The 27,545-nt window shown below is 39.5% G+C and overlaps 1 protein-coding gene across 1 annotated transcript; it reads left to right on the forward strand.

Annotated features, from left to right (window-relative positions):
- Positions 1 to 27,447, forward strand: AGGF1 (angiogenic factor with G-patch and FHA domains 1). Its single transcript, XM_056848144.1, has 14 exons — positions 1 to 156; positions 1,012 to 1,114; positions 3,879 to 4,075; positions 5,843 to 5,989; positions 7,639 to 7,827; positions 17,363 to 17,705; positions 18,998 to 19,109; positions 20,974 to 21,025; positions 21,160 to 21,261; positions 21,511 to 21,676; positions 23,853 to 23,935; positions 24,384 to 24,511; positions 26,154 to 26,253; positions 27,178 to 27,447. Exons 1-14 carry the CDS (start codon positions 1 to 3, stop codon positions 27,376 to 27,378), a joined length of 2,079 nt encoding a protein of 692 aa, XP_056704122.1. The 3' UTR covers positions 27,379 to 27,447.
- The last annotated feature ends 98 nt before the right edge of the window (positions 27,448 to 27,545 follow it).

Below are 27,545 nucleotides of genomic sequence, written 5' to 3' on the forward strand. Positions count from 1 at the left end.
ATGGCGGAGTCCCCGGAGCCGGACGCCGAGTCGGGGGCCCTGCGGGAAAAGGTAGCGGCCCTGGAGGCGGAGTTGGAGGCCTGTCGGAGCCGGCTGGAGCGAGAGAAGAAGCTGCGCCTCAAAGCCCAGGCCAGCGCGGCCAAATTACGGAGAGAGGTACGGGGGGGGGGGGGGAGTATATTGACAGGCAAGGATCGCCGCTTTTGTCAGTCACTTCGTCACCTGCCCTGGAAATGCTGTCCTGTTGGTTTTTCTGGTTGCTGCTTAGCGATTAAAAATACGTGCTTTCTGTGTATTCCTTGTCTGGCACCAATGTGTCAGGCTGAGCATGTGTTTCACACTTTGGTATCTGAAGAAGTGAGCTGAGCTCTTACCCTACCAGAAAATATTCTTGTTAGTCTTTAAGGTGCTGCTGGACTCTTGCCCTTTTCTACTACTTTGGTTTTGGGCAGCTTAAGAGTGCAATCTTATATGTTCCCTCCCTTCTTTTCCTGTTTAGTATATTTTTATAATTATTTTTTAAATTTAATAGGTCCCTAAGGGCATTTGGTACATTACTCCTTTTACATTCACAGTGTTTACGATGGATTTTTGTCTTTAATGTCCCACACTCGTCATCAAACCAGCAATTAGATCTATTTATTTTAGGAAAAATTTGGTAAGGTTTAGTGCATATTAAGAGTGCAATCCTATGTGGAGTAATTCCAGTCAAAACTAATTGGTTTTTGGTTGGCTCAGATTGGGCTGGCACTGCATAGGAGTACGCTGTAAGCGTTCATTTTGCTTCATCCCACACCTGGCTAGTCATTCTGAACTGTTCCTGAGATCTTACGTCCAAGTGTACCCTTAGCATCATCCTCTCCATCTTTCACCCTGTCACTTGTCATATCTTCTACCACCTTTCCTAATGGCTGCTTTCCTAATGACCAATATTTTAAGTAAGATAACCAGCTGTAATGGTATTCATGGATTTTAGTATGCTGTAATAGATACTATTGTTTTGTTTTGTAGGTTGAAGTACTCAGTAAGGAGAGCAATGATAGAAAAAGAAGCGAGAAGGCAACATCCAGTATAGAAGTGCAAACTGAAGACTATGATGCATGGTCACATGCAGGTAGCTAATAGATCCATCATTATAATTTACTAATATAAAAACCCTGTTGATAGCATTTGTTTTCCCAATAAGTAACTTCTGTACTAAGATGCAGAAAAATTCTAGAGGCTGCTCTCTTAACATTTTATTCTGTCTTTCATCCAGGGAGCACAGAGTTACTTTCTCTTCCTTCATTTTGTCCTCACAACAAACTTGTGAGGTAACTTAGGCTGAGAGAGAGTGAGTAGCCCAGGGTCACCCAGTGGGCTTTATGGCAAAGTGGGGATTGAACCCCAGTCGCCCTGGTCTTGCTCCAGCTCCTTAGCCACTAGACGTCACTGACACTGCACTATTTAAACTCCTTTAATATTGCTATCAAATATAAATTACTTAGTTAATTAAGTAATTTTTTTTACTAATTCTCCTTTGCTTATCTGTCAAGCATATAATTGCTAAAATTTTATTTATCTGAGCTTGCTTTTTGCCTTTGTTCAGGGTAACAAAGTGATTAGAAAGGAAAACTTAGTAAATTATTATTGTTCCTACTAGCTACCATGTGCTGGCAGAAATGGAAAGACTTTGCCTCATCCATTTCCAAAATATATTCAGGTTAAGGTTTCTGCAGGTCTCCCAAGAAAACACAGTGCTCAATGTGAAATCAAATTAGAATGCATCTCTGTGTGCCCTTGATATTGCTATATGGCAGTGTTTCCCAACCTGTGGTTTGGGAACCAGAAGTGTGTCACAAAGCCTCTGAAAGTGGGCCACAGGCCAGCCCTCCCTAATGGCTGCCTCTGCCCTTTCTGTGCTCTCTATTGTAGTTTGGAAACCAAGTTCCTACTCTGGAAACTGTATCTTCCATGTCATAACATTACTTGGTTTTTTCCCCCCAACTGCATATACAAGTTGATCAAGTAAAACATGTACTGATTGTTACTAGAGTGAGTTTCTTAGAATTTTATGGGGGAATTAGAGGGAGTAATGGAGAAGGAGAGGGTGGTCAAACCTCCATAGGTAAAGACTCCATAGACAAACAAAACTTCCATAGGTAAACAAAACCTCCATAGGCAAAGGCTGTGTAAAAAATTCTGCTTGTTTTGGGGTTCATCGTGAGAGCAGCTGTGCCTATTTTGTGATGTTTGTTTCTCAAAAACATCTGGTTAGCCACAGTAGGAAATGGAATGCTGAAGTCAATGGGTGCCAAGGTTATAATTTGCCTAGGATGCCAAAATAATCTTGAGCCAGCCCTGGCTGGGTCACCATACCAAATAAATTTGGACTTGTGGGTCACCATCTTGAAAAGGTTGGGAACCACTGCTATATGACATAAGATAGCTCCCTCAAATCAATCAATATAGATTATTTTAGGGGATAGGGAAGAAACTGGTACATGTTCCTTTTTAAATTGTAAATTATTGCATTGATTATGCCAGTTACAGCAACTTTGGCTGTTTCATGCTGTGTGCTTTCTTTGCATTATTATATGCTACCAAACGTATGGGGGAAGTGTCAGTCCAAATTTGTAATACTTCTGCTGTGTTCTTGCATATCTTTGCTACCCTAAGCAATGTGTTATTTACTCCCCAACTTGCAGCCCTTTCCTCGCCTTGTCTTCCCATCACTCCTGACTCTAATCTGGTGAACTGGATTTGTTTCCCCACTCCTACGCATAAAGCCAGCTAGGTGACCTTGGGCTAGTCACACACTCTCAGCCCCACCTACCTCACAGGGTGTCTGTTGTGGGGAAGGGAAGGTGATTGTAAGCCGGTTTGAGTCTTCCTTAAGTGGTAGAGAAAGTCAGCATATAAAAACCAATTCTTCTTCCTCACACTTGCCACATTTTCTGCACCATGTTTACAGGTCCCAGTTTGGGTTGCTCTAATAACCCATAATGTAACCCAAAGATTCCATCTCCTGGGATCTGTGCATTCAGATTGCTTTTCCTGTTTCGGGATTTTTTTTAGCAATAATTAAAAAAAACTGTTGGTATTTTTTGCAACCCTGGGGTTTTCCCAGGTTTACAGGGACTTAAACTTTAGTACCTCTTTTACCCCTTGTGGATGTTTTGGTCTGTATTGGCTGCTGGACATATAAGGTTATGCTGAATGTCTGCATTCTTTTCTGCTTCTAACATTGAGTTTATCTTGTTTTGCCAGTTGTAATTTCCTTCACTTTTGGGATGGTTTGACTTTTAAACTACATGATCTTTGAGGCAGACATTAAAAAGTAATGACCTGTGCAAGCACCAGGTCATTACTGACCCATGGGGTGACATCACATCATGACATTTACTCGTCAGAGTATGTTTATGGGATGGTTTGCCATTGTCTTCCCCAGTTGTCTATACTTTACCCCAGCAAGCTAGGTACTCATTTTACCAACCATGGAAGGATGGGAGGCTGAGTCAACCTCAAGGCGACTACCTGAAACTGCCTTCCATCGGGATCGAACTCAGGTCATGAGCAGAGCTTAGACTGTAGTACTGCAGCTTACCACTCTGTGCCACAAGACAGACAGTCATCTGTTTTGTTTCTTAGTTATACAAATCATTATGCAGAAGTACTTAATTGTCTGTTGGAGTTTAGTTGTTACTGTGAAGAAAGCAATCATTGAATTCTTTCCAAACAGCTAAGTGCTTATGTAAAGAAGAGTGCAAAAGTTATTAAACTTTTCATATGCTTGAAAAGATGTAGATATATTTAGAGTAATGTATGTTTAATGCTAATATGCACCTGGAATTTGACTTTAAACTGCTTTGACAATTTAACTTTTTGCTTTATAACAGATTATTACTATTATAGCTATTATAACAGTACTGAGCCTCAGCCTGATTTATCTGGAGAGCCGGTACAGCCAAATAGTGATCATGAAGGCTCAAATTCTAATGGTACAGAGCAGTTACCATTAAGTGATCATTCAGCTGTTAATGGTACAAGCCACAATGAACGTGAGATGCAGGATAATGTAATTCATGATGTGCAGGTGAGTTGAGTTTTGATATCCTTTCCTTTTTCCAAGGAGACAGAGGCATCCAACTGATTTCTCAGCAGTGCAGCTGTTTGCTGGGGTCAGGGGACCCATGTGGACAAACAGCTGTGTGGGTTTGGGGGGCTGCAGTAGGGAGGGGGGAACGGGGTGAAATTGCTTCCCTGTTCTACAAACAGCTGTGTTGATTCACATGGATTATTGATACTTTAAAATAATTTGTTTTTATGCTTTATAGCCTGATCCTCTCTTGTGATGCTGAGGATGTAAGAAAAAAAAGTATTTCTTTACACAACGCATAGTTAAATTATGTAACTCCCTGCCCCAGGATGTGGTGATGGCTGCCAAGGCTACTAGTCAAAATGGATACTAGTCATGATGCATACCTATTCTCTCCAGTATCAGAGGAGCGTGCCTATTATGTTAGATGGTGTGGAACACAGGTAGGATGCTGCTGCAGTTGTCTTGTTTGTGGGCTTCCTAGAGGCACCTGGTTGGCCACTGTGTGAACAGACTGCTGGACTTGATGGGCCTAGCATGTTCATGTGCAACACAAAAGTGATACTGTACCCCACTTATATCAAAATCCTTTCTACTGTTCTTGTTGCCTTCGTAGTGGCATAATTTTGTGCCTGTGCTAGTGGGAAACATAACTTCCTACCTCTAAAGTTATATTTATCTATTAAAATATTCATATCCTTTTTTTTTTTGCTGTCAAGTCACAGCTGAATTAGGGTGACCCCTTAGGATTTTCAAGGCAAAAGACATTCAGAGGTAGCTTGCCATTGCCTGCCCCTGCATAGCGACTCTATACTTCCTTTGTGGCCTACCATCCAAATACTAACCAGGGCCAACCCTGTTTAGCTTCCGAGATCTGATGAGATCAGACTACCCTGACCTAGCCAGGTGCCCACCTTTCCTTGGTGGCTTACAAATCCAAATTTAAAACATGCAAAGTACAATTTAAAACCCTTATTGTTTAGTTCTGTAATGTGTTCGTGTATTTGAATGAAGAAAATTACATAAGTTTCAGAAGTCTGTCTTTTTTAAAGGGCCCAGCTCTTTTGAAAATGCTAACAAATTAAAGTAGTATGAAACAGTGTCTATAATTTAACAAAAGAAATGGAAGTATATTCACATTTGGTTGATTTATTCTGTACTAAAGGTACAATTTACAGGGGTTTTTGGAGGGAAGTCTTTTTTAGATTGCATTGGCTGCTTTTTAAGCCAGTGTTTTGAATGGTCTTGAAAGTTTGGACCTGAAATCAGATTACCGGTAAAAGCAGAAGCAAACCTCCATAGATGCTAAGCAGAGTAATTCTGCTTTGTTACTGAAGCATTCTAGATTATCTTGCCTGACAAAATTATCTTGCCCAACATTTGCTATACTCCATCAGGCAAATTATTGGTCACTTCATGAGTGACTTGTAGCAAAGAATGTAAGAAAAGCTATGCTGGATCAGACCAAGGCCCATCAAGTCCAGCAGTCTGTTCACACAGTGGCCAACCAGGTGCCTCAAGGAAACCCACAAACAAGGTTCTTTGGTCTGCCTCTCCCCACACCACCTGGCCTGGAATCAGATCCCAGATCAGCCAGAAACTTACTAGCTTGACAAATCACTATTTCTGAGCTGTTACACCCCATGAGATGATATCAGGGATACCTCATTGGACTGCAGTGAGCAGGAACAAAATTAAGATTGTAAAATGCACATGCTGAATAAATGTATAAATATTCTCATTTACATTGTGTTCTAATATTAGGAACCAGAAGATACTTCATTAGCAGAAGGTACGTTAGCAGAAAGTTTAAGGGCTGCGGCAGAAGCTGCTGTTTCACAAACAGGATTTATATATGATGAAGGCACTGGATTATATTATGACCACAGCACTGGATTTTATTATAACTCGGTAAGTATTGTATTTTGTTCTCTATAAATGCATTGTTTTCTACATACGAAATGTAATATACTGATGGTAATTTATGGCAGGTCTGTTAACCTGTCTACTTATGAATTGCTTTTGTTACAATAATAGGAAATTTAGGTGGTCAGTTGACTAGATGTAGAATTTGATTATTTATTGCACATATGCTGTACAAATATTTGATTAATTGGACCCTCTGAAATTCTGAAAATTATGCACACCCAGCCATATTTAGGAGCCCCGTGGGGCAGAGTGGTAAAGCTGCAGTACTGCAGTCGAAGCTCTGCTCACGACCTGAGTTCGATCCCAGCGGAAGTTGGTTTCAGGTAGCCGGCTCAAGGTTGACTCAGCCTTCCATCCTTCCGAGGTCGGTAAAATGAGTACCCAGCTCGCTGGGGGTAAAGGGAAGATGACTGGGGAAGGCACTGGCAAACCACCCCGCAAAACAAAGTCTGCCTAGAGAACGTCGGGATGTGACGTCGCCCCATGGGTCAGGAATGACCCGGTGCTTGCACAGGGGACCTTTACCTTTTAGCCATATTTACCTTTTTAAGGATGATAATTACTTCCTTTCTTCATGTATTTAAAATGTTTACTAGTAACTTCTCCATTATAAAATGCTTGGGGACTGCTTAACAGTGTTAGTGAGACAAAATACAAGCTTACAGATAAAACAGTAATCAGAGCAACAAAGTAAACCCAGTAATAAAACAGAGCATCTGTTAACTAAATTAACTTTGAAGAGTTATTTTGCTATGCAGAACAAAAACATTTTTATATGTGACCTCACGTGTCATAGAACATAAAATGTTCGGTATGTTTTGCAGGTCTCATTGAGTTACAGTGTCATGATCATACGCTGATGTCCTAGATACTGTGAGGTTATACTTGTACATGTTCTAGCAGCTCTGTACTGTGTAGTGAAGAAATAAGTTTGCTTACTAAGATATGATGTGATAGATTAATAATACAATTGTGGAGTATTCTGGTATGCATTCAAAGGCCAGGAATTACTGTCATATTTAAAATGCACAATTTTGATGTCCCAAAGTCTGGGGGACTGAACCATGTGTTTTTTAACGTCTACATCATTGCTTAGTTTGCATATATTGCTCTGATGCATCTTGCTTTTTTATTCAAAACCCTGTTAGCCTGCTTTTCTTCCCAAAAGTGGCAAGGCAGCTATATTGTAGGCATGCAGAAGAAGGGGGGGGGACTTGTATGTGTTATGGCCTTGTTCACCTGTGTATTGCATTTTGAGTCCTACAAATATCTTCTTTAACATCCTTTAAAAAACATATGTTTGTCAGTGAGATTGTTAAACTCTGACTTAGTTCACTGTAGAAGTAGAAAAGAGCAAGAGTCCAGTAGCACCTTAAAGACTACCCCTGGCAGGGTTGGCAGGGTATGAGTTTTTGTGAGTCACAACTCCTTCAGGTACAGCTAGAATGTGAGTCCATCTATCCTTAAGTTCACTGAAGCTTTTGTGGCTGTTGCTCATGTAAATGTTCCCTTTCTTCTTCATAACACTCCATTTCCTTTCTATAATCTCACATGCTTTTCATTTTGAAATTGGTATTTCATGCACAGTTTGTTTTGTGTTAAGACATATTTTATTCTTTTTGTTTTAAAAGGAAACCCAACTCTATTATGATCCAACCACTGGAATTTATTATTACTGTGATGTTGAAAGTGGCCGCTATCAGTTCCATTCTCGTGTTGATCTACAGTCTTATGGAACTTCAGCTGCACAGCAGACCAAAGACAAAAAAAGCAAAAAGAAGAGGAGAGATGCTGAGTGGCCTAAGGCAAATGAACACAAGGTATTTTTTAAACAAATGACTATTTAGTAAACTATAATGGGGTCTGTGGCAAATTATATAAAGATTACTATCTGCCTATTTTTTTTAAAGTTCTGATGAATATAGCCCACACTTCAAGGAAAAGTTTACATACTGTAAACTTTAAATGGTTTTTAAACATGGACAGTGAAAATGCTGAAATTTATTCAATTGCACTGTTTTACAATAACCTGTATAAGGCAATAGAACTGTACTATTCAGGTATATATTGAGTGAGATAGATATGGCAGTAGGAGGAAGAAGAGGCTAGTAGATAGGCAAATCCTGTGAATGCAAGAACAAATAGTCACAAATCAGCCCTTAATAAATGTTAGGTTGGAAATTATCAGTGCATTTCTGAGCCTCGAGGGCGAAAGCCCTTAGGAGGCCAGGAAGGCACTGCGCCGGTGTTAGGGCCCCCGGCACCAGTGCCCAGGATACTTAACAATGGCGTTAGTGTCCCTAGTGCCGGCATGGAGGCCCGGACACTGGTCTCTGGGCGCTGCCGGCAGCGCTGCTCCAGGATGCCAACAGGGCCTTCCGCCGATGTCTCACCGGTGTAAAGGCCCACATCAGTGTTCCGTGGGGCGTCCCGGGAGGTGTTCCCGGGGCGTTCTGGGGAGAAGAGTTGCCATTAGTCAGCCTCCTGTCCCCGTTTCCCCCGGGTACACGGGCAGCGAGAAGAGCAATAAAACTATAAAGGATAGTAGTGTGTGGCTTATATTCTGGTGTCTCAAGGCAAACTGGGGTCAACAAGCATTTTTCTTTCCCTTTTTCTCTAAGTCATTAAGGTCTGCTACTGCTTAGGGCTAGTTGGCTTAGCAATGTGTGTGAGATGCATAATAATTATACACATATATGTGGGTTTTGCTTTATGCTGATAGTTGGGAGAAATTTTCTTGCCAGCCTGAATTTTACTTGGGGTTCCAGTTCTGCTTTGTTTGTAGCCTGTAGCTCAGTTCATTATCTGTTGCTGCAGGGGCTTTGCCACTGTTCATGTTCTCTGCATGTTTCTCACTTAAATTATACAGACTGTTAGAGTTTTCTGTCTTGTATTAGTTAATGGCTTGAATTTAATGATCAGTGAGCTTTGCATTGCAACAAGGACTTGGTAGAGTTGCAGGACAGATGCTGATTGCTGACATCTGTGTAAAAAATCAGTCCAAGTTTGATCTATATTCAGTCGTTACGGATAGTGTGTATTAGCAAAACTGGTTTGTATGTTTGTTAGTAGTACTTATCCCTTGCTGGTTTTGTATGTTTAGCATACTTAAGAAAGCCCACTTTTCTCCTTGTGTGCTTGATGTTTTGTCAAGAGTGCACTTTTGCATTTTGTGCATTTGCAGTATTCTCACTGCAATAACAAAAGTGATGTGGTTTCCAGACAAGCAAAAATAAATGGAATGGTGGTAGAAAAGACTAGTCTGTGTGTACATATTCGCACATAATGGTGCCCAACCACCCCCACCCTCCATATTTGCTCTCCTGTATCCCAGAGTGTAGTCAATGATTTGTTTATTTTATAGGGAATGTTTGAAGCCCCGTTGAAGCTCTGGGCTTCACCTTCCAGGGTGTGGATGCATCATGACTCCCATTGCAGCTCTCTCTGACCAGGAGTGAGAGGATTTGTCCACACTGTCATCCTCTTACTTCCATCAGTACCAGTCCTGTGTTGTTTGAAGTGGGTAGCCAGTCACATCCTCCTGTAATACCTCCGGTCAGATTTCAGGTGGGCTCAGCGAGCCGTGCATGTGCCCTGTACTCTCACAGCCCCTTGTGAGATGTCAGGAGCCTTCCCAGTCCTTACACACTCCTCCCAGCTGCCACTGGCCAGCTGATGTGGCAGCTCTTCAGAAATGGGTGCTGGCGTGATGACCTCTCCTCTGTCCCACAGTAGCCACCAGTTCTGTGTTGGGGAGGGGGACATTCCCATCCCAGGTCACGGAATAAAAGCTTTTTACACCCAAAAGTTGTTAGGCTCTGGTCTTAGCATGATTTGAACACTCTTTAGTTATAGAGAGGCCATGTAGATGGTCTTGTTTCAATTAATTTATAATGTACTCAGCAGAATCATCAGGAAGAATGAAAGTGAGATACCATACGTGCCTCATACATGGAAAAGCAAGATTGTGATTGATAGTGAATGTTTCAGAATAAGGCATGAAGTTTTAAAATCCTCACTGGTTCTTTAGAGAATTCCAACAGTTGTAGGCATTGAGGATATGTGAACATGAATGAACAGCTGCAGGTCTATGGGTCAAACAAAATAGTTACACAGAATAAATATTCTAACCTTTGTGACATTCCATTCATCAGCCAAATGGTTTTTAAAAGAGTTCTTAGGGGAGGTGGTATTAGGAGTGACTAATGCCAGATTTTTAAAATATATCTGCGCAGATTCCATCAAAAGAGGGTTTGTGCCTGTTTGTTTATATGCTGGTTCAAAAATGCTATGAAAATCTTAAGTCTTTTAAAAGGAAGTTGAAAGGCAAAGTGAATAATTTACAGGCCTATTCTGTCTGCTTTGTTTAGAATTTGAAGTCATTCAAGTAACTTTTCAATAAATGGAGAATTCATTTTGCCTGTTCAGATTTCTTCAGTTTACTTGTAGTTTGAACTTGCTACAATAATCTAAAAATGCTTAAATCCTTTAAATCCTTTTTGTTTTCATAATGGCTAGAAGCTTATCCTGACGTGGATAGCCCAGGCTAGCCTGATCTCGTCAGATCTCAGAAGCCAAGCAGGGTCGACCCTGGCATGTATTTGGATGGGAGACGTCCAGGGAATACCAGGGTTGTGATGTGGAGGCAGGCAATGGCAAACTACCTTTGAACGTCTCTTACTTTGAAAACCCCACCCAGGGATCATGATAAGTCAGATGTGAATGGGGGGGGGAAGAAGCCCATTGTTACACTTTATTCTTTGTATTATTGTTAATACAATTGAGGGCACTGGTTTCCTGTTGAGAAACTGGGGATGGGGGGAGAGTGTTACCCTGTTCTTGCTCTAGTGCCATGACCCTGATCCAAATAAGAGTCCCCAAGCCAGTTGCTTTTGAAAAATGTATGGTATTATAATGAATCTGCTACATGTCACCTGCTGTTTACTTGAGTGCTGTGTGACAGTGAGCCAGATCCAGAGGTACTCTTCTTCGTGGAGAAAGCATCTTCCACTCATGGAAATGGTGTTTTGTACCTTGTGATGGTGTGTGAGAGAAGTTAAACTAAATCTGAAGATGTGTTTCTACTAGTTCAAGTTCACAGGTGAAGCATGAAAATTGTTACAGAATTTCTCTTTAATAGCAATATGGTAGTTCTTCTGTAATGCTTGTACTTGTGGAATAGCGCTAGTGATTACTTTCATTCCAATTCTGAGTCTGTACAGGCCAAAAGAGTAAGACTGATTAAGATGAACATCTAAAGTTCACTAGTACATATAACTAGATACTACAGAGAGTACCTCTGACTTTTCAGGGTCAGGTAATCTAGGATTTAATATTTTAGTAAATATTACATCTTATGAATGAACATTGAATATATTGTCTGACATTAAATGGTGCAAAAGGTGACCATGTACAACTTTGTCTGAGAAGCTATTTAAATTTGTACTAGGCCATGTAAGTAAACAGAATTGCAAATAGATTTCGACAGCAAGATATCTATGAGACATAGATGTACATGAAACATACCCTAGTTTTACTGTGTTACTTCCGGAATTAAATGAATTCTGTGCTTCATGTTTTTTGAGTTCATTCAAGAAATAATGCATAGCTGTAGCAGTTTTTCTTCAACTGATTCCAGAAGAGTAGCCATGTTAGCCTGGAAATGCAAGACCGCTTGATTGCAGAGGCACCTTTGAAAGTTTTGGAGACAATATTGTATCTGTGTGACAGTCCTTTGTTAATATGTTCGTTTTGTGCATGCTACCTGGTCACTAGTTCTATAGGTTTTAATAATATTTTAGCCTTATCTTAGAAAAGCTGAAATTAGTCCCCAGCAATATCACAAGTGCTGCTGCACTTGTTACATTTATGAAAGGATGCTCTAAAAGAACAATATATACCATGACACAAAGCGGGAAATATCTTCTGCTCTACAAAAACAAGATATTTCCATAACTAAAAGATATAGGGGGTTTTCCCCAGTGTACCATCAGCTAACTGTGTGTGTATACCACATACTCTGTCCATTTCATGCTTCCAGAGAAGTTCTTCTGGTTTCCATTAGATATTACAGGTATTCCAGTGGAATATCATGGTTTCCTATATCAAAAACTACCAAGGTCTAGGAAAAACACTATCCACTAGGGCTTACTGAGGCAGTCCTTGTCCAGTGAACAGGGAAGAAACCATATAGCAGTGTATCAGGTAAATGTTTGTCTTCCAAGAATGCCTGGATTTATGGTATAAAAATGTGCTCCTTCATCTTGTCCAGGAAAGGCAGAGTGGAAAGTAGATGGTGATTAGAGAGTTCATCCTTACTCAATTATGATTGGTTAGGCAAGGAACAAATTACTGTTGCTTTAGATATATTGCACTACTGTGAGGGCACATTTATTGCCTCCTTCAGGAAAAAAAGAAATATGCCCAGTTAGATTTTGTAAAGATCTAGAGCCCATGTTGCATATATTTTTCCAGTCACCTTGTTCACATTAAAAGCCAGATACCAATCAGTACCAATCTGTGTAATATCAAGAAGCAGCTGCTTGACAAGGGCGCTTATTAGCATAGGCTTTTGTCTCCCATAAGTGATTTATATCTAGACTAGATGGATGAGTCTTTTGAAGGGATAGACCAAAGACCAGTAATCCGGCTGTGATCCATTTACCAACTAGAATACCACAGATTCATTGGGGGTGAAGTGGAAGCTATCTTCGTTGCCATAGCAAAGGCTTCATTCTTGCGTTCCAGTTATCTCCCTTGTGGTCTTCAGGCTCCTCGGCTCTTCAGTAAATGAAGGAGAGGTGCTGTGCCAGGATGTGGGGAAGCCTCTTTGTGTATGGCTGAGGTAAGCCTTTCGTTTTGTGAGCTGATCAGGTCATACACATGACAGCCATTGAAACAGTATGTTCTATGGCTGTTGTGACATCCAAGAAATCCTGAGATTCCCCATATGTGACTGTGGTAAAATTTATCTCTTTATGTAAAGTTTCTAAGTTCAGCCATGTATGTTTAGCTACAGACCCAGTTCCTAGAGAATGGAGACACCAAGCCCCCTCTACCCTGCCTTCCAGGCGATAGTATCTTATAGGATGCCACAAAAGGAGTCATGGTGCAACTCTCTGCCCCCTCCATGGGTGCTGCCTACACAATGCTTAGGCAGGGAACAATCTTTGTCTGTTACTGCTTGTTTACTGTGATAGGAGGATGCCCTTGTGGCCCTTTGTTGGAACTGGGATTCCTAACCCTAGAATCTACTGCACAGCATTCATAACATGGTGAATAGAAAATCACTATCTCTTTGGCAGTGTACTTTGATATGCAAGAATTATACAAGAAGATTTTTGTTTGTTTTTGCAGTTATGAGAAAATGTCAGTCTTAAAATTTGGAAACAAGCTGATTTGGAAGCAGAATGTTTCCATAGTACTCTTGATACAAATTTCATTTTTACACTGTATAGTTTACTGTTTGCTGCTGTTCATCTTTAGGTACATCAATTGACAGAAACCATGGCTAATCTGAAGATTTCATCTTCTGGATTGGCAACTGCTGGTGAAGGTAGAGTTATGGCACAAAAATCATTAGTGGATATTTACATCTGGTCCTGAGAGAAACTTAAAATTAATTGACATAGCAAGAAACAGTTTGGGTGAAAATATTGCTAATTTAGACATTTGCTGTGACTTAAGAACAGTTTAGCCCAACCTTGAAAAGATCCTGGTTGGGTCACTGCCCTTCTCCTCTTCAAGTAGTTGTGCTCAGTGTTCTTTGTCTGGCTGTACACACTTCCTTTATGTTGTTGCTGTTTCCAAATGGAGCTCAGAATTACAGTGTCTGTGAAACTTTCTCATCACAGCAAAATGTTTCATTAGAAACAGCAGTAGTGGAAGAAAGGAAGCATTGTTAAGGCAAACTAACAGGAAAGGTACAGCACACACCAAGCTTGCCACTTTCCTACCTACTGAGGGGAATGGGCAAATGGCAAATTACACGGGCAAATAGCTGTACAAGTTCATCTCTAAGAACTTCTTTGATAGGCTTTTCCCCCAGTACAGTATCAAAACAAAAAGTCTAAAGCTAAGATCAGATCTTGCATTGTCAAAAAATCATATTTAATCCAAAAAGCTCCATTTATCCTTATGCTGTATTTTGTGGTTCAAGTTTGAAAGTCAGGACAAAGTTGTGTGTTTATATTAATATAGGAGTCTTCAAGTAGAGTCCTACTGCAGGAGATGCATTTTTCTCCCTATTGAGAGCCAGCGTGGTGGTTAGGAGTGGTGGACTCTAATCTTGAGAACCAGGTTTGATTCCCCACTCCTCCGGTGAGCGGTGGACTCTAGTGAACCAGGCTTGTTTCCCCACTTCATACATGAAGCTACTGGGTGACCTTGGGCTAGTCACACTCTCTCCGAACTCTGTCAGCCTCACCTACCTCACAAGGTGTCTGTTGTGAGGAGGAGAAGGGAAGGCAATTGTAAGCCACTTTGAGACTTCTTAAAGCTAGAGAAAAAGTGGGGCATAAAAACCAACTCTTCTCTGTCATATTGAAAATTCAGGTCCTCTTGCAAGATGGATAATTAGATAGCTAGTGAAATTGGGATATCAAATATATGAAGCTTAATTGTAAAGAATATGTAGTGTTTATAATTAAAATTTCTGTCTCTTAAATAAAAGTTGTAATTATTTTAATTAACTGTATGTGTTTGTAGTTATAAGAAATCTTGCTCCTCCTAACAACTTCCAAACAAGGAACTGTGGAGACACTGGGTTTAATATTTCTTAACAGTTTAACACTAGTAATTGAATATATCCCTAAAGGCTACATCCACACAGGGATAACAGATGCATGCCCGCCACAGCAGACAGCAATGTGGGAATGGCGTCCCCCTCCCAGCCATTCACTGCTACTGCCACTCTCTCACTCCCCCTGTTGCACCTGTGCAAAAGCAATGGAGGACCATCTAGATGGATGCTCTACCTGCATCTGTCCAGCAGTTCCCCTTTTGGAGAAAATGAGATTTATATTTTCTCAGGAGTAAACTGGAGAAGAACATGAGCCACACAAACTGCACCAACGAGGCATGGCATCATCTGTATTCTCCCCTTTACTGTGTGTGTGTGGGGGGGCTTCTTGCTGTTAACATGGGGGGAAATCCAAAGACATAGGCTTCTCGTTTTGTGCTTTTTAAAATATTAATAAATATTAAGTTCTAAAGGAAGCATTGCATATAGATTAGCATTCTGAAATGAGAATGAGGAGCACTTCTACATTTTGGTGTTCGCTTAGAAAAATATTTGCTGAAAAAAATTGGACTGTATTTAACATTGATGATTTTGGCTTTGTGAATGAAGTGGTGGTATATTAATCCAACAAATACATATTTCAGTGAGCGCAGAAAAAGAAAACCAGAATAGATGCCTGTTGCCTAATGAGAGCTTGTTACACTTAGGAAAGAAAAATGCAAAGCTCTATTTCTTAGATGCTGGGGATGGGTGATAGGAACACTTCAGTAGTTGAGGTTATATAAACCAACACTTGAGGGAATTATCAGCAAATTGCTGGACTGAGGGAGAATATCTGGTTGTATTAGATAAATAGCTTGGTGTTAAACACTGTAGTGTTTTTAAACTACAGGTTTAAAAAATAATTGTAGAAGCATCAAAAATACCAAAAGGTATATATATAATTCAAAAATTGCAAAATGTAATGGAAAATACAAAAGATTATCATTATAATTACAAAAGTACAAGTTGTACCCACAACGTGTCCACAAATAAAAAATGGCAATAAATAGGAACACTTATCAAAAGATTTACAAGCCAGATACAGCAAATAACAATTTCAATGCAGATATCATATACAACTTCAATATGGCAATTCTATTATAAAATTTAGGAGCTGGAGACGAGCACACAACAAAAGACAGGATGCCGGCTAAGATCCTGTTTCGATGTATGAATCTTCACAAGTCTTAAAAGAACTTGCACTGGTTAGTTTGGAAGCCTTACAAGCAGTCGTACATAAACAATAATTTATAACCCAAATACAGCAAACCATTAAATTAAAACACGTTATACAAGATAAGAGACATATTTATATACCAGAAAATCAAAAGCAAATTCATAGTATGTAGTACAGTATAACTTCAAAAGACAAGCCTGCAAGAAGAATGATAAACATAACATCAGTCCAGTTAAATGAGACCATTCCCATTTTGCAATGTCATTCCTGCATATAACAACACTCACACAGATCGACCTTTTGGTAGGAGCCGTAATGTAAGTTTGTTATGGTACATCCTTGTACTTTTGTAATAATAATAATAATATATTGTATTTTCCATTAGATTTTGCAATTTTTGAATTATATATATACCTTTTGCTATTTTTGATGCTTCTGCAATTATTTTTTAGACCTTTGGTACCCTGTATTCCTTGTTCTTGTTGTTCAGAGGTTTCCTCTTTCCTTTTTTGTGTTTTTAAACTATACAGTCATCTGCACTGTATAAGTCAGACGTGCATTGTGAACCTTAGATTTCCTTGGCTATGCAAGATAATTTTGCAAGGCTGCACAATATACTAATTTTGTAACTGTACGGTTCCGTTCCTGTTTTCAGCAATAAATGGGAATTGTTAGCTAACAGTTCTACATGGGACATTATTTGAACTGTTAAGTAATGCTGTTTGTATTGGATGATTTATAAAGAAGAGTGTTATGGTGTTAATACTGAGAGCTAAATGGATCCCTTTAAATCTGTTAGGAAGGCATGAGGTGGCAGATGATTACTCAGCAGGTATATCTTTCCATGTGGCCAGCCAGTCCTGCTGCAGCTTCAGAGATGGTTCTAGGCTGACATGTGATATCTCAAGGCTGAGGATGGGCAGTATGTTTTGGCTGTTTTCCATATTCTTCTTGATACAGCTTTGAAGTGAACTTGCGGGCCATTGTAGTTGTGGACCACTGAAGCAATGAATACTACAAACACAAGAATTCCTGCTGGGATAGGGAAAGAATAGTAGATGCAACCTAGAGAAGTCTGCAAATGCACATGTAGAAACAGCAACATCATTTGCTTTTTTAAATATTTTAAATGAAAACAATCGCCAAAAAGTCATGAAGGGATCTGAAGATCTATGGTAAACTGATTGTAATTTCTGAGCACTGAAGAGGACTTTAATTATAATGTCTTAAACTAGAATGGTTTGACTTGAACGGATATCAACTGACCCCACTGTTTCACATTTCCACACAAAATAACCTTTAAATAAACTAGCTTGCTTGCAGGTTATTTAAAAGGAACCATCCATTACAAAAAATGTTAAAATTCCTCAAGTTTGATTTTTCTGTAAATCCCCAGGATACAGATGAGCAAAAATCATCCAGCACTCTGAATTGTCTTTCAACCTCTAATGAATTAAGCTCTCCAGAAGAGGAAGATTTTCCAAATGTGAAAAAGGCTAAAGTGGACAGGGATGTAAGAAACAGCCTGTCATCCAAAGAACCAAGTACCACAAATGGCACCAGTTTAAATCTTACCAAGAAGGTCAAACAATGCACTGGTCTTATGGATGATGATAAGACGGAGTCGGAAAGTGAAACAGAAGAAGGGGAAATTACAGATTCTGAACAGGAGGATTATAGTAGTGAAGATGAAGTAACAAGCGAAGAAACTGTGAATTCAGAAGAAACTGACAGCGAAGGTGAATTTTGGCTTTTTTTGAAATATTCTTAAGTGTTTGTGAAACAAACTAAAAAGGATAATGACAAGAATAAACACGGAAATCTACATTGATGCTTCATTTCTCAAATCAATGTCTTCAGTGAAATGGTAAAAGTTTTTCCAGTATGCTGTTTCCATGTCTAGTCTCCCAATATTATTACAAGTACATATGGATTATATCTTTGCAGAAGCAGTTGGATAAAGATGTTTTATAGTTTTTGCTACAAGAGATGGACTTGTTAGTAGAAAATATTTATACATATAATAAGAGATAAATGTATATTGAATCCATATGTTTATTCTTACTCATAGGTACAGTTACTGGTCGGCACTAGTTTCTTCTGTGTCTCATAAAAATGCACTCTGATGCGACTAGCCCATTAAGCTCATACAGAGTTTATTGTATCAGCCACAGTACTTGAAGCTTCACCATGGCTAGCAGCCACTGATCTGCCATGAAGCTACCAAATCCCCTTTTAAAGTCATCCATGCTATATCTACTGGCAATGAATTCTACAATGTATATGTTGTACATAAAATTATATCCTTTTCTGTTCTGAATCTGTTGTCCTCTAACTTCATTGGGTTACCCTGAGTTATTTTGGGGGAGAAACAAAGTTATTTCTATCCACTTTGTCCACACCATGCATCAGTTTATAAACCTCTTGTCATATCCCCCCCCCCAGTTGTCAGTTTTCTAAGGTGAAAAGTCTCACTCTTTAGCCTTTCTTCATAGGAAAGGTGTTCCAGCCTTCTGAATTATCTTGGTGGCCCTCTTCTGTACTTCTTGCAGCTCTGCAATATCCTTTTTGTACGACCAAAAAACCCTGCACACAGTACTCCAAATGAGGCCTCAGTTGTTCTTAAGCTGTCAGTTAGTTGCCATGTAGTAAGTCTGCATGCTGCCTAAGAAGTAAAGATCATGAACCCCGATGTGGTCTTTCCTCTGTTATGACAGTTCTGTTTTCTTGGGTGTACCTGCCCTCTTTCTTTCATTATGTCCGATAGTGATGTAGTTGCATCACTTTTGGAACTCTATTTAGCTTTCCCTTTGCTGTCCAAAACAAGAGTGTCAGTTGGCTTCACTTGCTACCAGCAACAACAATTGTGCTGTACTGTTTCTATGGCACTGGTCTCCTAATGGTAAAACCTGGGGAAATATACTTGTCAACGTTTTTCTGGTGGATGTGTTTGTATAGTTTTTAACAGGTTTTTGCCAGTTAAGAGAGAGGCTGAAATTGCTTTGTCTAATGTTTATTTTTATGAATTCAGATGGAGACAAGATCTGGCCGCCTTGTATTAGAGTGACTGTGATTAGATCACCAGTTCTGCAGATGGGATCTCTGTATATCATCACAGCTGTCAAGCCCGCCACTATTGGAAGGTAACAGAAATTTGTGCACTCATGTGAAACCATGGTAGTTATCTGCCTTTGTGTTCATGTCTTGTACCTAGTGTATTCATTTTCCTTCAGCATCTTCTAACAGCTTTAGTTCATGAGGTCCATAACTTTAGTGAGCCTGATACACATTTTGACTATAACAAATTAGCTGGTGAGTCCTGTTTGCCTTAAAGGAGTGTGTGTGAAAATTTTAAAAACCCCTACATGACAAATCCGGGAAGAATTCATGTATATTGAACTCTGTAGAAGGAAGTAGCTTATCCAGAATAGGATACTGAAGGATGTGTACCAAACGATTACTGTGGCTTGAAGTGAATGTTGTGTGAGGGATAGATTCTGAATTAAGGTAAAATACTTTGTGCCTCCTAATATTGGAAAATTGATGCTGTATTGTAAAAGTGTGGGACCTATTTAGTGGAGTTCCACAGGGCAAAAATCTATCCCCTATGCTTTTCAATCTCTATGTAAATCCTGTAGGACAAATCATTTGTAGCTTTGAGGTTAGTTGACATCAATATGTGATGACAACCAACTACATATCCTTATCCAAATCTCCCAGTAATGTGGTAGATGTCCTGAATAACTGCCTGGCTGCTGTGGTTAATTGACTAAGAGTGAACAAATTGAAAACAAACCCTGAAAAGATAGAGGTAGTGCTGTTTGGGAAGGTGGAGATACTGAACAGGTTATACAGGACTGAATGTTGTTGCTGGAGAAACAAGTTAACGCAGCTGCAACAAAGGCTTTCTTCCAACTTAGCCTAGCCCGTAAGATGGCCCCTTACTTTGAAATAGCTGGTCAAAACTAGACTACTGTAATATACTGCCCATTGGTCTTCCCTCAAAATCAAAACTGAAATTAGAAAACAAATGATGTAGTAAACAAAAGGTATATTATTTGGACAGGTACAGTAGGACTGCCATCATGTTTGGATATAAAGTTACATTGAAAAAGCTGTATTATCATATTGTAAAAATATTCACATTTAAATTATAAGCGTATTCTTGAAAATATGTTGTATGTCTCCACAATATACATATAAATTGTTATTTTAAGCTGTAGATTGGCTTACATTAAAACATTCATGCTACTTTAGTGGTACTCTCTCAGTAGCTTGGGAGTCACCAGTGGCTCTTCTGAGCACTGTTGCCCAGTGTGGCACCTATCCCATGTTTCAGTAAAGTGGACAAGGCCCTTGCCCAGTGGTGCTTGTGGTTGGCAGGTGGTTTGCACCTTGAAATAGCCACCACTGGAGGAATTTGTGAGCTGTGAGGTTCACTCAAGCGCAGGCCTCATTCCAGTGATGAAAGTAAATATGGCTCTTCTGGATGATGGCAACTGTGAATGTGGCTCTCCTCAAGCCACCAAATTAGTACTACTGTGTTGTACATTTAGAATAAAGCATTTCCTTCATTCTGGCAGAAATTTATTCATAGGGGTTTGTTTCTGTGTTCCCCAAAACGTGTCATTGGAACAATTTCAAAAAGACGTTGGGGAGGGAGATGGGAAAAACTCTTTTATTCATGCCTTCATATTTTTATTTACTTCCTTTATATCCTGCCTTTCTCTCCAATGGGACTCAGTGCAGCTGACGTTGTTCTCCTATCCTCACAACAAGCCTCTGGGGTAGGGTAGTCTGAGAGTGTGTGTCTGGCCCAAGATCATCCAGCAAGCTTCTATGGCAGAGTTGGGGATTCAGACCTGGGTGTCCCAGATCCTAGTTCAACTCTGTAACCACTATTCACTTGCCATCTCTAATCAAGCTCTCAATGATTCTTTGGATTACTAAGTGAAGCCTCTCATAGTACTTATCCCTATGACCATTAATACTTGCCTCCCTTTACAGAGAGAAGGGTATGGAACACACACTACAGATTCCAGAAGTTGGAGTTAGTAAGGTAATTAATTATTTGCCATTTGTGCTGTGACCTGAGGAATTATTAATTGAGTCGCTCTGTTTAAAAATTATCTGTATTGTTTTTTGGCAGTGTTAATAGGAATATATTTTATATTAACTTTATTTTCTGATTAGTTTCATGCAGAAGTATACTTTGATCACGAATTGCAGAATTATGTTCTTGTGGATCAAGGCAGTCAGAATGGTACTGTGGTTAATGGAAATCAAATACTGCAGGTGAGCACAGAAATTAAAAATACTACTGCCTAGCCTTCCCATTGTTGACCACCAGAAATCCCCATTCCCATTGTTGACCACCGGAAATCCCCATTCCTAGCATCACTTTCAGCATCTTATTTCTCTTTACTCTCAGTGTAACCTCTTGCGCTGGATATTTATTGATCTTTCTCAGAAGAAGCTGTTCAGGAATATCTTATCAGTATTTACCTGTAGTTTAACTTTTTAAAATGTATTTGTTTGCTGTAGCCTAAAGCAAAAAGTGATCCTTACATTCTGGAACATGGTGATGAAGTCAAGATTGGAGAAACTGTACTGTCCTTTCATATACACCCTGGCAGTGAAACCTGTGATGGATGTGAACCAGGGCAAGTCAGAGCCCATCTTCGCCTTGATAAGAAAAGTGAATCTTCCAGTAAGTAATAAAAATTGTTGATTATGAAAACATTGGCACTTTGCAAGAAAAGTAGATTGATGTTAGGGAATGCTGTAGTAAACCTACATTTAGGGTACCTTAAAGCAAATATGCAAAGTTTCTGAAGAATGTTTAGCATTTTGAAAGTTGGTTTGCAGTACTGAAGTTTGGGGGTGCTTTTAACAAAATAAAAATGAAAAACCTTTTGTCTAAAGTTGTGTGCTTCTTTGTTAGCTATCTCAAACAAGCTAAACGTAAGGCATTAGAGCTTTCAGACTTCATAGTGTCATTTTCCTAGAATTAAATTACTATTTGCTCCATTTGCAATTAGATATCTGTTATGAACACATATTTAGGTTAGAGATGGCTAATTGGTAAAGGCACAGCTTACAATTTATATTATTTCCACTTACTACCCCACTCTCCCCCACAAGACCTGCCCTAGTTTTCTGTTACCCCATCCCTTCACTTAAGAGAGTTCAAACAAGCCAGAAGGGAGGGATTTGTTTATTTACTTTATAGTCCATATTTCAGAAAGTGCATGAAAAACAGTATGATATACCATAAACAATGCAAATCTGGATTACAAAATTTAGAAAACAATATAATAAACAGTGCAATAAACTACAACCCTCTTCCATTTATGAAAGTGCCCTCCTCAACAATTGACCTTTGCACATTCTGTAGAACAGCCTTCCAGACACCACAGGCACACCATTTCACAAGAAGCCTGAGAGTGGCCCAGGCTTTGGTCTGGGAATGTTGCTTCTCCCAGTACTCTCCTCCCTAGTACAATGAGAGGAGATCCCAAGGCTTGTGTGATATTACATTTTGTGCAGGACAAGTAATAGCAGGAATCAGACATGCTGGTACACGAGATGCCATTTTTGACCTAGTGATTTGGTGCACCCTGGATGCCCTAAGCTATCAGAAGATTTTTGACACATGAGAAGTGGTACCTTGCTGAGCCTCCCCATCATTGTTTTAAGGGAAGGAGGGTGGTGGGAGACCCCATGAGGAATACTGAAAAGGCAAACTTGGGAGGGAATGCCAAGATCCCTACTCCCAAGTTTCCCCCCAAGCAAGTCTATATGACTCTCAGTGCTCAATGAGAAACCCCCGAGACTTCAGTAATGTACCAAGAAGTGTACTTGTGCCAGATCCAGCCTGGCTAATGTGAATTGGGGTGGGGGAGAGATGGGAAGAGATACAGTGATGGCACTGCTGGAAGGGTCTGACCTCCAAACAGCTTAGGACAGAGCCCCACCCTACCCCCAAGTTGGCCACTCCTACTTTAAATAATATGAAAACAGGTTAATATAGTGGGCAGTTGAATTACCAAAAGGAACTTTCTCAATTCTTTCTCTTATATGTTGTGTCTGAACTCCATCAATAAACGCTAAAACTCAACAAAGTATTTTAACATTAGCAAAGGTGGACTTGCTTATCCCACTGTATGGCTGTTAGAACTAAAAATGAAAATGACTGCTAGCATAGGGTGCAGATATAGGAAACAAAGTTAATTAAATTTCAGTCTGAAATTGTGCTGCAATAACAAGAGACTATTAATTTGAACTAGCAGAGAGCTTGTCACTAGGATAGGCTTGTATAGTGATGTCAGCGATTGTTAATTCGTGTGGTTAGCCAGTCTACAAATTTCACCATGTTGGTTAGTTACGTTCTTTTTTCCCTTTGCTTGCATAATAAGCTTTCTGTAACAAGGGGATAACACTGGGATCTCTAACCAGATTGTTGAAGGGAAGGTTTTTGAGCTGTCAAGTAAAATACTACATTAAGTATAATTCCCCACAGCTGATTATCTACCAATATAATTATGAGCAATCTGCAGATCACATTCATGTTTTGCTCTTCTTCCACAGATTATCAAAGTAGTATTTTAATCTCACAATAATTCTGTTAAAGTCAGTTAATCTAAGAGTTCATGATTTGCATACATGGGCATTACAGTTGCATGGAGACTTTAACCTAAGCTTCTCACATCCAAACGCAACAGCAGTCTAGCCATTATAGCATATTGGCTCAACTTTGATTAGACACAGATATTTAGTGCCCGAGTATATAGATAAATTAATGTATACCGTTGCTATAACGTGAACTGAATATTTTTCAAACATGATTTCCATCTATGTTGTTGCTTTTTAACTGTTTCCTACAGTTGGCCCTGCACTGACAAAAGAAGAGAAAGAGTTAAATAGAAGAAAAGCATTAAAACAAATACGTGTAAAATATGGTTTACAGGTAAGTTTTTATTTTTTTAAAGTGTCTGCTGATTAAAGTGAATTGTATTGCTGTTGGTCTGATAAGAGAGCAGATCTTGGGATTTATGGCTTTTGAATATTTGTACTGCATTCTACACCATAGTTGGGTGGATAAAATGGGAATAAAGTATTTAATAGAACATGCTGGATCTCATTGAGCTCTTGCAGTCAGTGCTTCCTTACAGCAGTAGTGAATGACAATTCACTGGCATAGAAATGTCAACCCAGTCTTTGAAGCTGAAGTACTATTTGCCCCTGCCACCCCCGTATGCATGCTGCTTTTCAAAGTCAGTTTGACAAGCCAATGTCCTGTGAATTGTTAAAAAATGATAGATCTACATTATTTTTAAAAAATGTTGTGTATTGAAAATGTTTTGTTCAGAAAGGAAAAACTTACACAAATATTGTCTTGATTTGTGTTTGAAAAGAATGCAGAATATGAAAATGATAATGTGGTGAAAAATCCAAAGTACAAGGACAGAGCAGGAAAGCGCCGTGAGATGGTTGGAAGTGAAGGAACCTTTCATAGGGATGATGCTCCAGCCTCTGTACATGTGTAAGTGGGTTGTTTCTGTGCTTATCTATCATTACAAATCAGATACCATAGTTATGTGTTACCCTAACACAAATACAAGGCACAGCTATTCACCGTGGATACATCTATTTCATCAAACCGCAAATGCTATTACTTCATTTGCCAAATACCCTAGAACACAGAATATTTTTTAGGCAGTGATCTAAATAAAATCTTAAAAACTGAATAGCCAGTGTCATTGAATAGGACTCACGTGAAGCTGCCTTATACTGAGTCAGATCATTGGACTATCAAAGTCAGTACACTACACTGACTGGCAGCAGCTCTCCAGGATCTCAGGTAGAAGTGCTTCACATTACCTGCTTGTTGCAATGGGTAGTTGTAGAGCTGTCTCTGAAGTGGTCAAAAAGGTTCTTTTTCTTTTTGGGGGGCGGGGTGTGTGTGTAGGAATGTCTACCAGGCCAGCTGCAGCATCTGTACCACCAGACAGGCTTGCTTGTATGATGGCCCTGCTGAGCATTAAGCTAATGTGACAGTGTGATTAGCATTCTCTTGCTGGCTGTTGTCAGTAAAGTAGCACCAATTTCAGCATTGTCATAATTTATGACCCCAGCATGCCTCAGCTAGTCATGATGCTATCGTGATGCAGCAGTTTGTTTATAATTCACACTTGTTTGCTGGTAGGACACCCTATAAAATCAGATTTACAAGATTCCATTAATATTGGTTAGTTATTTTTGCAGTTTAAATACTGTGTTAAACTGAGTTGTTTATTGCCCCACTGAGCACACAGCTATCCAGAAATATCCAGTTCTCTTAAGTATCTTGCTTGGGGTAAAAAAAATTTAATACGTAACATTTCCAGGCTTTTGTACCTGGAGAATAATAGTAATACTGCCTTCATTTTTTGTTTGAAAATCTGTCTATACTGTGATAAGGCAAGACTTGAAATAGACTAGCGTTTGGGATCTGTCTAGCGTAAATAGAGTAGTGCTTGCATACGTTAATGTTGCTGCATGCAATCTCCTGCTGCTGCCCACTGCATTGTACCCAGGACAGGCAGTAGACACCCCCCCCCCCAAAAAAAACCCTACACATTGGAGTAAAGGGGTCTGTAAAAATCCTGCTTACCTTTTCCACTGGTAGAAGAAGAGTTGGTTTTTTCTCTACCACTTAATGAAGAAGCCAACCGGCTTACAATCACCTCCCCTTCCCCATAACAGACACCCTGTGAGGTAAGTGGGGCTGAGAGAGCTCTAAGAGCTGTGACTAGCCCAAGGTCACCCAGCTGGTTTCATGTGTAGGAGTGGGAAAACCAGTCTGGTTCACTAGATTGGCATCCGCCACTCATGTGGAGGAGTGGGGAATCAAACCCGGTTCTCCAGATTAGAGTCCACCGCTCCAAACTACTGCTCTTAACCACTATACCACGCTGCCTTCTACCCATGAAAAACAGGGTTAGGACTACCCCAATGCCATTCAAATAACATTTTTATAGTCACTAATAAAATACTAGAAACTTTATTTCCCAACATAAGATTATTAGGCTGTAGGAGAAATAATTATTTGTGCACTTGACAATTTCCCAGAAATGTTACAAATGAAAAAGTAAAATGGTGTTCTTTTTCCCTGTATGTAATTGTGTCTACTTTTGTTTTTAAAGTGAAATTAGTGATAGCAACAGAGGTCATAAAATGTTGGAGAAAATGGGATGGAAGAAAGGTGAAGGACTTGGAAAGAGTGGTGGTGGAATGAAAGATCCGGTAGGTCTACTTCATTGTACAGATTGCACTAACTTTAGTGTAATTCTGTGCAACCACACTAGAAGGGTGCTTTCGGTTACTCTTAATACTGTCTTCATGGATTTGAATATACTATGTGTGGAGGATTATGCTAATGAACTTGTTCGATTCATGCATATTTGAACATCATCCCATAGAAAGATGGGTAGTAGTCAAAGCAAACGTAGAGGAAACAGTGGCTGGAGAAAGAAACACTCTATACAATTAACTGTGGTGGATATTGACCACAGTGCCAATTTAAGTATGTCAAGAATGAGATAATGATCAAGAATTAAAAAGTGATATTTTGTTGTTTCTGCGGGAATGTGATATTGATCTTAAAAGTCCGCTGGTACTAGAAATCAAATGCCCAGCTTTTCTATAGTACTGAGTTTGGTAAAACCGAGACAGTGAACTTTTCATAGCTTAGACTTTTATAGCTTAAATTCCACATCATGCTATTATGAGTAAGAGTTCTAGTAGTTAAATAGATTTGAGAGAAAGGATTAGATTTGTTGTAGTTCAGCTCTCAGGAGAGAGATCTATTGGCTAAATTCTTGGGGAGCATTTTCATACCAGAAGTGCAGTTCAGCAATTAACTGAGCTGCTTAGGAAAACTCTGGAGTCCTATTACTTGGAGCTTTCCCAGAAAAAGTTGGACAGGGGTTTCTATAATTTAGATAACACACCCTCTCTTTGATGCAGATATTTGAACTGGATGATGATCCACTTGTGGCTTGCCTGAGTGAGATATGCTTTTAATGCTATGTTAGCACAGTAATGAGAGCATAGTTTTCAGATTGTCTCATGATGCAGTTATCAACAGGCTGGCAAGGTATTTAAAAATAGAAATGCTTTAAAGTTATAAAATTGCATACTTATTTTAAAAAATCCTATGTCTGATAGATCACACTACAGCTGCACAGAAAACATGCAGGCCTGGGTGCAAGTATTCCCATCTCAACAGAAAATGTTCAGATTGTCAACACAAAGAACAAGAGGAACTGGGACAAAGCAAGAGAGAGATTTGCTGAAAATTTCCAGGACCCTAAAACACAGAAAAATGTATCAAAAAATCTGCCTTGGGTTAGAGAAACAGCAGAATGAGATGGTCAGTTGAAATTACTAACATGTTTAAATAGCTAGAGTTTATTTTATGGTAAAATTGGGGTTGAGTTATACGCAGTATATTTCAAGGTCTGCTGAACAGGCTGACTGGTTGAAATTCATTGATTGGTTTACATGCTTTTATTTTATCTTTTGAAAGTACACTT

This window comes from Euleptes europaea, chromosome 4, assembly GCF_029931775.1.
Source record: "Euleptes europaea isolate rEulEur1 chromosome 4, rEulEur1.hap1, whole genome shotgun sequence".
Taxonomy (NCBI): Eukaryota; Metazoa; Chordata; class Lepidosauria; order Squamata; family Sphaerodactylidae; genus Euleptes; species Euleptes europaea.

Coding starts and splice junctions, on each gene's coding strand:
- AGGF1 (XM_056848144.1), top strand. CDS start 1: ATGGCGGAGTCCCCGGAGCCGGACGCCGAGTCGGGGGCCCTGCGGGAA. Junction 5,990..7,638: donor CTGGATTTTATTATAACTCG/GTAAGTATTGTA, acceptor TTGTTTTAAAAG/GAAACCCAACTCTATTATGA. Junction 23,936..24,383: donor GTGTAAAATATGGTTTACAG/GTAAGTTTTTAT, acceptor GTGTTTGAAAAG/AATGCAGAATATGAAAATGA.